The sequence below is a fragment of the Callorhinus ursinus genome, unplaced genomic scaffold (assembly GCF_003265705.2).
Source record: "Callorhinus ursinus isolate GAN/ISIS: 27379988/994484 unplaced genomic scaffold, GSC_fseal_2.0 scaffold2, whole genome shotgun sequence".
In the NCBI taxonomy this organism is placed as follows: domain Eukaryota; kingdom Metazoa; phylum Chordata; class Mammalia; order Carnivora; family Otariidae; genus Callorhinus; species Callorhinus ursinus.
The window spans coordinates 94,878,482-94,891,246 of NW_027397064.1; the positions used below are offsets into that span (position 1 = coordinate 94,878,482).

The 12,765-nt window shown below is 44.7% G+C and overlaps 1 protein-coding gene across 9 annotated transcripts in view; it reads left to right on the top strand.

Annotated features, from left to right (window-relative positions):
* Nucleotides 1-12,089, top strand: part of LOC112812392 (uncharacterized) — a 105,735-nt gene extending 93,646 nt beyond the window's left edge. For 7 of the 9 annotated variants that reach the window (XM_073884832.1, XM_073884834.1, XM_073884838.1 and 4 more), the window contains 2 exons: nucleotides 7,225-7,373; nucleotides 10,735-12,089. In XM_073884832.1, the coding sequence (XP_073740933.1) occupies nucleotides 7,230-7,373; nucleotides 10,735-11,391 (801 nt within the window). In that variant the 5' untranslated portion in view covers nucleotides 7,225-7,229 and the 3' untranslated portion in view covers nucleotides 11,392-12,089. Of the gene's footprint in view, nucleotides 1-4,071; nucleotides 5,574-7,224; nucleotides 7,374-10,734 lie in introns of those variants that run through there. The other 2 variants (XM_073884856.1, XM_073884870.1) reach the window with 2 other exon arrangements.
* The last annotated feature ends 676 nt before the right edge of the window (nucleotides 12,090-12,765 follow it).

The following is a 12,765-nucleotide window of genomic DNA, read 5'->3' on the forward strand; positions in this document are numbered from 1 at the left end:
AAAACAATGCCCTATATCACTTTCCAGATATATTTCAGGTTAAAGTTTTTTTTAACTTAAAAAAATTAAAGGTTTTGGTATTTTACCAACAAAATAGCACTATTTTGGCAAAAAAAGATTGCACAGAAATCCAAAATGCCAGACACCCATCACAATTGTAAGTCAATACATATTCGTTGGGTAAATTTGATAAGAGTTTAACCCTTCATTAGTCTGGTACTTTGACCCTCATACAGTGTTACTTCCATTTCACAAAGGAAGAGAGAGAGGGTCCAAGAAATTAGGGAATGTACCCAGGGTCATAGAGCCAGAAAATAGTGCACTTGACATCTGTGCCCAGCTTGGTCTTCTGCCTCCAAAGACATTTTTTCTCTACATGGGTGAGACCTTGCATTAAGTCCCACTGCCTGTCAGGGTAGGTGTTCAGAGTGAGGAGATGACATTATCTTACTAGGGTCCCAGGGGCACAAACACTTGGAAGAAGGGCTTTGGATGGGCTTTAAGGGGCCCCTCCCCATGCTCCCTCCTTCCTTTCCTCTATACCCTCCATCCTCCATGGCTCTGCTACCCAACTGCTCCAAGTGGTCAACACTGCTGCCCTCTGCCCCAGAGGTTGATGGGGGGGACCCAGGGTCTCTCTGATCGCTGTTGGTCTTTCAAACGTCTCGGATGGAACGTCTCAACAGCAAGCCTTCCTTTTGCTAATAATGATTTCCCTTGTGGCATAACTGATGAGTTATTATGCCAGTAACCACACAGACAGACAGACAGGCAGACACACACACATTCTAGGGGTGGGGGTGGCAGGGAAGAAGGGGAGTGAACTCTGGCCTGCCTCATGGTGACCTTCCCAGTGACCATCCTTTCCTTCTTTTTCACTGGGCTTCTGTAGTTGGCTCATGCCAGGTGGGACTAAATCAAGCTCTGAAGATTTTCCCCTCTACATTTATTTCGGCAGCTAGCCCATCTCAGCATATTACAGAATTTGAATGGGAAGGTGACAGGCATCTAATACCGGTTATTGTTTTAAGAGAGAATGTATTTCGTGTAAGTGATATCTTGCATGATAACAGCTTTGGCCAAGCAGACTGGAAAACCACATTTCTTTTTTCTTGTTTTATTATTATGTTCAGTTAGCCACTGTATATAGTACATCATTAATTTTTGATGTAATGTTCAGTGATTCATTAGTTGCGTGTAACACCCAGTGCTCATCACAGCACGTGCCCTCCTCACTACCCATCACCTTGTTACCCCCTCCCCCGACCCATCTCCCCTCTGAAACCCCCAGATTGTTTCTCAGGGTCCATAGTCTCTCATGGTTCATCTTCCTCTCTGATTTCCCCCCCTTCGGATTTCCCTCCCTTCCCCTGTGGTCCTCCGTGCTATTGCTTATGTTCCACATATGAGTGAAAATTACATTTCTTAGGCTGGCTACTACACTTGCATTTACTGGGAGATAGTGCCTGAAGCCACTCCATTCAGTCACTGTTCACTTGGAAGCTGAGCCCTTTCGGTGAGGGGAAAAAAAAATCTGGGCTCCACATGATTTCACTTTTAAGCCTCCTACTTGGATGATTTGAGCCACGCCAGCAAGATCACTCTGTCCAAATTTCAAGCCCTGTATTTGGGTGCCACCGAGATGACGATTCCAATCCTTGGGTTCAGCATTGTCTTCTCCCGAGGATGTTTGTTTTTAAAAATCTTAACTTTTCTGCAAGAATAAACCCATTAAAGTCACTAATGTGTTTCTCTGAGGGTTTTTCAAATTGTTTTCCTCTGTTAAAGGGGAGAAGTGGAGGCAACAGGGTGCAAGATTCTGAGAGGGAAGATTTTGTTGATATGTGGAAATGACTGTGAAAAGGAGATAAGTGGGAAACTGGTACTTAGCTCAAGTGAGTTTCTCAAGTTCAACAGTAACTATGCAGAACATTCTGGAACAGAACTCAGATTATTTATTATCTATTTCAGTGTTCTCTTCATAATAACACTCTATTTTTCATTATGTTTAATATATGTACAGACATTTTAAAGGATCAAACACCTCTTGTGCTTATATGATTTTTTGTTCTTGTTTTTAACTTCTCATGGCCAATTATTCCTTAAAAAAATCTTTAGTCAAGCTTTAAAAAAAGTACTAGAAGAGGGACGGCTGGGTGGCTCAGTTGGTTAAGCGTCTGCCTTCAGGTCAGGTCATGATCCTAGTGTCCTGGAATCGAGGCCCCACATCAGGCTCCTGCTCAGCAGGGAATCTGCTTCTCCCTCTCCCTCTGCCCCTCTGCCCCCCACCTTCCCCCTCATGCGTGTGCTTCCCCCAAATAAATAAATAAAATCTTTAGAAAAAATACTAAAAGACCCACTTGCCCAACAATTCCAATAGAAAGAGGGAGGGGGATAGTTTTCATTCTTAGTAAAAACATCATCTTTTATATTCTTTATTTTTTAAGTTCAAAATGAATCTAGGAAGCACACAGGTTTAAGAAGGCAAAGTACTCTTTTATCTTTCTCCTAATTATATCCCCATAGGTCCCCATCAAATGTTCTATCTTTCTTTCTTCTTTCTTCTCCACCATTCAAGCTATCGGCCAAGTTGGTTCTTCATATCTCAGATGAGTGGCGAGTTGGAGTGTGAAGCAACCAGTAAAGAATTCCTGGTTTGTTTTCAGAGCCCAAGCCTCTGAGAGAACCAGGAATGCTGGCAGAGGCAACAGAAGAAACACTTCTTGGGGGGGAAGGTCTGGGGTTGCTTATGGATCCAGGGCAAGCATCCCTTGTCCACAAGTTAGCAGACTCCTGGAGCTGAAGGGACCATGACAGCAAGATCACTGGTGGCTGGTGGAGCCAGTGTGGACAGGTGGCTGATGACCAGCTTCCTACTCCTGCCCTGTTCTGTTTCCCTGCCTTATATAGGACTCTGGACTGAGGCCCAGCTGGGGGTGGGGAAGCACTTCCAGAAGTCATGTTAAAAGAATAATATCCTAGCCCCAAACTCAATTGTTCTCGACATACATCTTTATCTTCTGCAAGCCTACTTAGAGTCACATTTGAGACTGTCTCCATAAGCTGATGGAGAATAGAATATTTTGTATTTCATTAAGGCATACATAGACAAATGAGATCATATTATATATATCTCCTGGTAATTTCCTTTTTACCTTAATAATTTACCTCTTTCTGTGACATCAAAGAAATAATTTTTGTTTATCTTTTTTTCCAGATATATAATATTAAATGGCAGGGATGTTTTTAATATTTCAGGTTCTCCAGGGGTTGGCAAAATCAGGCATGTGCCTATAAAGACAAATTGAATGGCAAGTACGGGGACCCAGAGCAGGATCTGGAGAGCCCTCTGCAGGCAGGTGGTCCTCACATTGTGAGGGGTCCAGCTCTGTCTTAGACCCTCCTTTCCCTCTCCAGCCACTGCACTAATAGTTTAGCAGCAGATGGGAAGGGGGAGCTCCGCAGACCTTGTCACCACTGCCTGCATTTGGCACAGGGTGCAGACTGAAATAGCACATCCTTTCTAACTCCCTGGCTCGGCAGTTTTTTTGTTTTTGTGATTAATGTCCAGTGCAAAGGTGAGTAATGTAGCAATTCATCGTAGTAATTCGAGTTATGGGGAATATATGGACTCCGTTGCTCAGCATCACCTTCTCCAAGTCCTTGTCACATAAAAAGAATCATTACATTGGGAATACACTGCCATCAGCCACAGGACCAAGCAGAGATACAACTCATGTGCCCCAACTATCTCCACTGCTAGCAATGCGAGCCCTTCTTTGTAGAACTGGACGATGCTAACCGGACTCAAAGGTAGAAAAGAAAGCTCTCCATATCTACTCTTTGGCCCTACCTGTTTTAACTACTATCTAAAAGTGACCGGTCAAGTCTAAATCACCCTAAATTCATTTCAATTTTATATTGTATTATTTTCACCTCAAAGTGACCTTTGAGCTCCCAGGAGAAGTTTGGGAGTGGGGTGAGGGGAAGAAGTCTGGTTGGCAGCAGAGGAGGGCCTCCCACTCCAATAGGTCCTGGAGAGCATGGCTGCTGTCCCCTTTGGCGGGGCGGGGGAGAACAGGTGGGTAGATGAGATGCAGTTGAGAGCCTTTGTACTGGCTTCCAGATTCAAGGGAGCAGGTCTGAGGACCCCAGCTCCGCCAGCTTTGGAAGTAAGTGATTGCACACCCATTGGGGTTTCCATAGCTCTATAGGAAAAGGGGTGGAATGCAGTGAATCTGGATTGCCTGTTCTGTCCTCTGAGACTGCAGTCATGTTGTTTGTGTGTTCATATCAACTGGAAGTATTTCTAAATTCGTTAGCTGGTGGGGTCAGAGACCTTGGGTTCTTCTTTTACTAATGCAAGATAGACGTATTAAAGTTAGAAGGATAAAAGTGCACTTGGATGGGGTTGAGCAGTATTATCGTCTTTACGGAAAAAATGCCCTGCCCGTGGAGAAGGTGCTGGAAGGTCAGGGAAGAGAGGAACGAGCTCAGCCCCTATGGATTACCGGCATTTGGCAGGTAAGTCCCTGTTGATGCACTGTGGGTATGTGCGTGCCTCCATGTGCATGCATGTTGAGGGAGGAGAGGAGCGAGCGGGGCAAGCCTCCCTGACTCAGGACACCTGGTCCCACTGGGATTTCCTGCCACACCCAGGTGTCTGTCACTCAGATCTAGTCACCAAACCCACCAAAACCCCGGAGGGCACTGAGCAGAGGTGGGAAAGGCTCCTTCCACTAGCCCCTCTCACAGTGCTGATGCCAGCCACTTCCTGTGCAAATAGATCCCGTGCATCGGATCTTGAGCCCAGGTTATTGTTCCCAGAGATGTGTGAACAACAGTACCCAGCTCCCAGGAATGACAGCACGTGTTACCTTTAAAAAGCCCCTCTTCAATTTTACAGCACCCACATTTCAGGAAGAAACTTTGTGCGCAGTGTCTCTTCTGCTCTGCTGCCCCGCACCCCGAGCCACACTGAGGCTCCCTCCATCTAGCGTGGTCTGATTGAAAATTCAATTCAACTCACTTCAAATGTGCATTGAGCACCTTTATGTTGGCAGCAAAGTGGCAAAAGCCATAAGGGATACAAAATAAGTATAAAGCACCTTTTTTGTCTTCAAAAATAGTCTGCAGTGCTATAGGGAACAACATGGAGAAACCACAAGAGACCAACATGAGACAGAATATATTTACTCATCAGAATGTGTTGTTCTGACATTAAGTGCATTGGATGTTCCAGAAAAAGAGATCTTAGCAAGGGCCAGACTTGTCAGGGCAGAAAGGCATCTTGGAGAGGCTGGGAGCTGGTTTGGGGCTTTGAAGGATTGGGAGTGTTCAAATATGTAGCCAGATCACATGCAAAATTTTTCCTGTTATTTCAGGTTTTCTACTGAAGCCTTCAAGCTGAAAACAACATGACCTAATTACTTGCACTGTCTAAGAGCTCATGAAAGAGCTGTCAGCCAGGGCTTACTTAGAGGTGGCCTGGACGTCCTACAGTCCTCACTGGCCACTCCCCAGTTCTGGGCCCCTCACGCCGTCCTACCAGTTTATAAAAGCAGATTATAAATGTGAGAGGAGGTCCTTACTGGGTTTTTTAGTAGTAGGTGGTCTGCCTGGTAAGAATGGGGGATGTTTTCTCTCCCCCCTATTTGGAAGAGGGTAGGGTTGTCCTCACCTCCCCTAAGACAAGAGAGAAGAGAGCCTGGTGCCCACTACTGGCCTTGATGCTTGCTGAGCAGTTGAAGCTGTAGGCCCACTCTGGGGCTGCTCCTGGCACAGAGCACAGTGGGGGAGGTCTTGGGAGAACTTGGCACAGGTCCCCAGATGAGAGAAGGTATTGTGAGCATAAAGACTGGTACCCACTTCCTGCAGGGGAAACTTGGAAGGAGGGGGAGGAGGGGAGCAGCCTGTGCTGTCAGAGCTGGGGGCTGCCTGCGTTCCCACCACATGGCCTGCCAAGGTTTGGTCAGTGTCCTGTGGACCCAGTGGGTGCTGCAGAAGAACATAGAAGCAGATTGAAGAGGGTGGCCTCCCAGGGGAAGACTCCGAGCCATGCAAAGCTATGGAGTGTATGAATGAGAAGCGGTGAGGGGAGACATATTCCAGGAAGGTGGTGAGGAGCTCATCCTTCTTGTTCAGCAATTATGCAGCATGGAGGTCCCTTGGGAGCACTCCCCAAACCCACATGTAGCCCCAGTGAGGAACACCTGTCACATCAAGGCTGTTGCTGGTAAAGGGGAACAGCACGAGTTATGGAAGAGGGGCTCCTTCCCTCATGCTTTTCCAGCCCTTGAGGAGGAAGGGAGACCAGGTAGAGGGAGATGGAGAGTGGGGAGGAGGAGTGCAGGGACCGACCAAGCTCTTTCTCCCTCTGTGCTATGGGTCAGGCCCCCAACTGGGAGAAGGGGAAAGCCTTTACATTGTATGGGAGACTAGATTTGATTCTTCCTGGGCAGGACTTCCTAGCTCCTGAAAGGTGAGTCTCAATGGTCCAAATGAGACTCTTCTTTATAACTGATAGCACTGAACAGCCCTGAGAGTTGTTGTCCTAAGATGCTATCAGGGGGCAGGCAAGGAGAGGACCCAGAGTTTTACTGAAGGGCATCTGCCCCTGGCACCCCCAGGAGGGCCAGCGAACTGATTTCAGAGAGACAGGAGCACCAGGAAGGGCAGTTCAGGAAGACACAGGACCCAAGTGGGAGCCATGGGTGGGGTGGGCCTGGAGTGTTGGGGGGTCTTGGTGACTTTGGTTGGAGGGGAGGGGACAGCAGAGACTCACTGTGGGAGCCTTGAGATAGGACTTCCAACATTTTTGAGAGGATTGGCAGCAGGAGGGGCTAAAGCGAACAAACAAACAAACAAACAAACAAAGTAATATCCCACTTCTCAAGCAGGTTTCCTGGGAAGGGCTCATTCTCCACAAAACCACCTCCTTCTTCTTTCCTGAGCGTTTCTAGTCACCAGTCAGCATTTCTCCCCAATGCACGCTAGTTGGTTTGTTGTTGCTACATGGGTTTGAGAGTCTGTCTTCTCGTAATATTCTCATTTACCCATTTGGAAACAGAGGCCCAACTGAGGGGGTTTCCTGGAAGGATGATGCTCCACACCTTTCTTTTCCATTTCCCACAGGGGTAGGAAGACCCACTGAGCCTACACTTGTGTAACTGGATTTAAGTCAACTTGGACCCAGAGATGAAAGTTTAATTTCTTGTTTTATAGTATGAATGAGGAACAAGCAGGAGAGAGGAGGCGTTTTGGTTTGTGGGGCATTGGAAGAAGCGACCCACTATGGTTTCCTGAAGAGTGGATTTCCAGAGGGTTTTAATTATGATCACCGAGCTGCAGCTTGGAGAGACACGGCTGCTCAAGTAGGTAGCTGTCTGATTTCTTCTGCTGTCTGGCTGGCTTGCCTGGCCTCCTTAGCAGTCCACAATTTAGTCTACACTCTTGGGGGGCAAGAGAGGCCTTGTTATTATAAACCAAATTTATTCTGACTTTGAGCTTTAACTCTCTAGAGGGTAAGAAATTAGGTCTCAATTGTGTTTGGAAGGATGCTCCATTTCCATGCATGCACAGAAGGATCTGGGCAGTGGGGATGGCAGAAGGGCCTCCGGTCTCTAGCCTATTGTTGTGATAGCTATGATTCTTGTTGTTCAAACTCACATGGTTTATTGGAAGGTGATTGGCTTTACTGCTTCCCTGTCAAGCAGTGGCATGCCATCTTTAGCTACCGTTCCCACGGTCACCTCTCTTAATATTCTTTCTCTCCAGCATCCCTGAGCCAACTCCAGTATCTCTCCTTAAGGGGCTGCAAAAACTTATCTCCTTTGCAAGCCTCTTTTGGAAAGAGCTACCAGCTGCTTTTGATATGGCTGCTCCCACATGCCCAGCCTAGCCTCATCCATTGCTCTGGGACCACGCAGCCTAACTGCTTCACTGAGTCATGGGCTTGGACACAAAAGTCTGGATGGAGGAAGAGAGTCCCTCTCCCTGCCGCTCAACACAAAAGCACACAAAAAAAGGCAACACCAGGCCTGGCTCCCTTTTTGTATTTGCTGGAGGGTAGAGAAGGAAAATACCTAGAGTTAGAAGTAAGAAACCACAAATACATTATCCTGTCACATCTGTCTAGTCTTTAGAGTCTAAACAGTGAATAAGCTAGGGCAATTCCCTCAGAGACTTGCTTTAGCTGTCCCCAAGTGCTGTCAGCAGCTAATGTTCTTAGCAACGAAGGTATGAATGCAGTGGTCCTATGGAGGGGTCTGGGTTGAGCTGAGTCCAAACATCAACCATCAGCCTTCACTTCCATGGCCCACCTGTGGGTTGCTGCTCAAAATATATGAGAGAATTTGACCATGACACTTTACGCACTGTCAAAGACAAAAACCAAACAAGTAAGGAAGTTGATTTTATTCAGCCTGCTGCACTAGGGAAAGTACCCCAGATCTGAAGCTCAGGATGTCTTAGGACACTGGATTTGCCTTAGACTTTTACAGGGAGGGGTAAGCACATAGCAGATGGGGTGATTTATAATTAAGGTTGTATTTTAAATAGGGGAAGCTTCAGTCAGCACAAGAAAAGTTTTTCCCCTGTGGCTAGCTAGTTTCTAGGAAACAAACATTTTGAATCATTCATGAAATAAAGAATGGGAAATTGGAGGAGCATCTGGGTTGACCGGTTGAGCGTCTGACTCTTGATTTCAGCTCCGGTCATGATCTCAGGATTGTGAGATGAAGCCCTGTGTCCAGCTCCATGCTGGGCGTGCAGCCTGCTTGAGAGTCTGTCTCTCCCTCTTGCTCTGACTGCTCCTCCCAGGCCGCTCACTCACATGCTCTCTCTCTCAAAAAAAAAAAAAAAAAAAAAGAAAGAAAGAAAGGAAAAAAGAGAAAAGAATGGGAAGTTGGAGGGTCTAGGTTGAATGGTGCCCCCCTAAAAGATGTTGAGGTCCAAACCCCCAGTATTTGTGAATGTGTCTTATTTGTAAATGGGGTCTTTGCTGAATGTAATCAGGTTAGGATGAAGTCATAGGGTGGGCCCTAATCTTTGAGCCAAGTAATGCCAAAGATTGATGGCAACACTAGAAGCTAAGAGAAAGGCATGGAATGGGAGGTTCCCTATAGTCTTGAGAGAACATGGCCCTACCAACACCTTGATTTCAGGCTTCTAGCCTTCAGAACTGTGAGACAAAATTTTTCTGTTGTTTTCAGCCACCTAGATGTGTTACTTTGTTATGGCCACCCTAGGAAACTAATACAGTCTGTGCCTGGCAAAAGGGGAAAAGTCTGTGTTCAGTCTTGTCAAAGGTAAACAAGGGCAGCATCATGGTCTTATGGGAGTCATGATAAAGTGTGTCTTGCATAAGTCATGTGTAGAGGACGTTTTTGTGAAGCCATTTCGGGAACACAAAAGGGTGGGGAGTTTCTTATCCTTACTGGGAACACAGGGCTCAGCGTTGTGAACCCACTTAAAACCCATAAATGGATTTCCATTCCTACCAGTTAAATTGCAACCTTCCTAGTCTTGATATACAAGGGTGGGGCCTCCGAACCCCACCGGCCTTGTCTGCCTTACTTGTTACTCTTGCACTATCCACATGCCTCCCTGTGTGGTTCCACAAACGCACCTGGTGGTTCACTGATGTGTCTTTGTTAGTGGCATTACTTTTGCCTGGAACATGCCCTGTCTCTCTTCTTTCTCTCCTTTAGTTTCACTCAGCTTCTATATCCATTTCCCTGAGGAACCTACCCTCACACCTGTTTCCAGGTCTCTTTGGGATTTAATGGAAGCCAGGGTTCACCTCTGCAGAACACTCTTCCCCCTGGATTGGAGTCAAGTGCTCCCATTGCTGTCTCTCTTGCTGGGCTGTAGGTTTCCTGCACACTCTGATTCTCTATCTTGCTGCAAAGCTCACTGCTTGGTACAGAGAAGGTGATAAATAAGTATTTGTTGAGCTGAAATGAACTCTGTCTCCTTCAGACACCTCTCCCTGACCCTTGGAAATGTTTCCTCTTCAACATGTTATGTTATTTTTTTTTTCCCTGAGAGCCCCTTCACTTCTAAGTTCAGTCCTAGCAGAGAGGTGAGGTCTGTATTTTCAGGTTTCATTGCTTTCTCCATAGAAGCATTCCATTTACAGTTTTAGTATTCCAGCTACAACCAGAAAAAAAAAAAATCCTCTTTCTTTGCAGAGGCTTAAAGGAATATTTTTATCTCATCACAAAAGTATCACATGTTCATTGCAAAATAAAGTTTGGAAAAATATAGAAAAGCAAAGAAATCCAAAAACATGGAATCATCTATCATTCTACAACCCAGAATTAACTATGTATTGATGTCCTATCCCCAAAGTGATTTTCATGTTGTACATTCTATATTGTAACCTGATTTTTTTCTACTTAACCTTTCAAGATCAATCTTCCACATTAATAAATACTCATTTTTGTGAAAAACACAAATGTTTTTCAGGAAGGAACTTTTCCATCTAGAGACAATTTCACTCTTCTGGTGAGAAAATCCCTTTCCCTGCCTTTTTGAGGATTAACATATCTGGCTAAAAATCCCCCAAAAGTTTGGAAATGTTAGAAGTATCTCTCATGGAAGATGATATTGAGATTGGTTGCTAAAAATAATAACTAAATTAAAAAATAAAATGAAGAAATGTCTAATGTAGAAACGTAGTTTCTCTTTCAGTTCCAATGACTGTCTTTTTAATGTACTCCTGTATGTTAGGAACCTAGAAGTGTACACTTGTGGCTATGCAAGAAGGCGCCCATCATTTCCCCAATCAACTTCACCACTGTCATCATCATCATCACCAACATCATCAGCATGAGCATCATCTTCATTGTCTCCAGCATCATCACCACCATCACCACCACCAGCATCTCCTTCACTATTATCACCATCATCTTCATCACCACCAGCACCGTCAGCAGCATCACCATCATCAACCACCAACATCACCCTCACCACCATCACCATCATCATCACCAGTACCAGCATCATCTTCACCATCATCATCACCACTACCACCACCACCAGCATCAACTTCACCACTATCACATCGTCACCATCACCACCCTCTTCAGCATTATCACCATCATCTTCATCATCACCACCACCCTCAGCAGCATCACCATCATCAACTACCAGCATCTTCTTCACCACAATCACCATTGTCACCATCACTATCATCACTATCACCATCATCATCACCATCACCACCACTACCATCTCTTTCTTGTCCTCTCTTCTTTTCCCCTGCTCCTCCTCCCTCTCCCCTTTTCTTTCTTCTCCCCTCCTCCTCATTCTATTCCTTCATTATTTCCATCATCATTCTCATTCCCATTTCAACTTGCATCATTTAGAGGTCTGGGAGTTATATGAATATGGAGGTATACGAGAGCAGGAGAGATGATGTTAAAAATTGCTGGAATACATTTAGAATTTTTTCCTAAACTATTTTAATCTCCAGAGCTGATATAATTCTCTGATGTGGAAACATGACCTGTGAGATAATCTTGATGTAACAGCTTTCCTTTCAGTCTGATCAATTTTTTAAAAAATTTCCAAAATAGCATTAATAAAGACAAGTCAGAGATAGTATATTTTACTCATCTGCATTTATATTTATCTAACTCACACACCTGCTTAATGTATAAAGGTCAGGCTTTTAGACAGAAATCTCACGTGGATCTCTCTGAATTATGTAGAAGTTTACCTGGCTGGATAATTTGTATGACTTTTTACAGAAACTATAGAGAACGCATTCCAAGTCATAATATACAAATTGGCGTTTATATTTTCTCCTTTGAAGAGGGCAGTAACCCTGAGAAAGATGTCAGTACTGATACCACAGAGCAGACCCCACATAAGAGCACCTGGTGTCTCCAGTGATTGAAATGATGTATTAATGAGCTCTTATTCTCAGTGACATTTTACCAGGAACCAATTAACTGTAGTAATTACATGTCTTCCATTGCGTGCTCTGAAATGTGAAGTGCACGGGTGTTGGGTTGCTGTGTTTGTTGAACATTTTTTTTCCATGTGACAACCCTTTAAGCATTAAAACTTTGAGTCATTTATTATGTTTCCCTTGCCTTCTGGGTGTCGCAGCATGAAGGAAAACCTTGCAAAGGATGAGTTTATAACCACACAGATACTAGTGCATGTAAATGAGCATAGCCCAATACTAGAAAGCCTCACCAATGCTGTGCTTTAAGGGTGGCAGAAAATACAGAGGGGAGAGGGCACATGGCTAAAAACAGAAAGAGTTCACCCTATATGTTAAGAAAAAAAAAAAAAGAAGAAGATAGCAGGAAGGGGAAAATGAAGGGGGGGAAATTGGAGGGGGAGATGAACCATGAGAGACTATGGACTCTGAGAAGCAAACTGAGGGTTCTAGAGGGGAGGGGGGTGGGCGAATGGGTTAGCCTGGTGATGGGTATTAAAGAGGGCACATACTGCATGGAGCACTGGGTGTTATACGGAAACAATGAATCATGGTACACTACATCAAAAACTAATGATGTAATGTATGGTCATTAACATAACATAATAATAATAAAAAAAAACAAAAAAGTTCAACCTTCAAGCTAAAAACCAGATAGATGGCTTAGGGAAGCAGAGATTGAATAAGGGACGCTGGTTAGTTGACTTCTAGATAATGGGGTGAGGGCTGGTAAATGGAAAACTTTCTTTTGTTCGTTTTAAAACTTGAAAAATTTTCAGAAATACTGCAGTTTGGATTTCTTTTTTTTT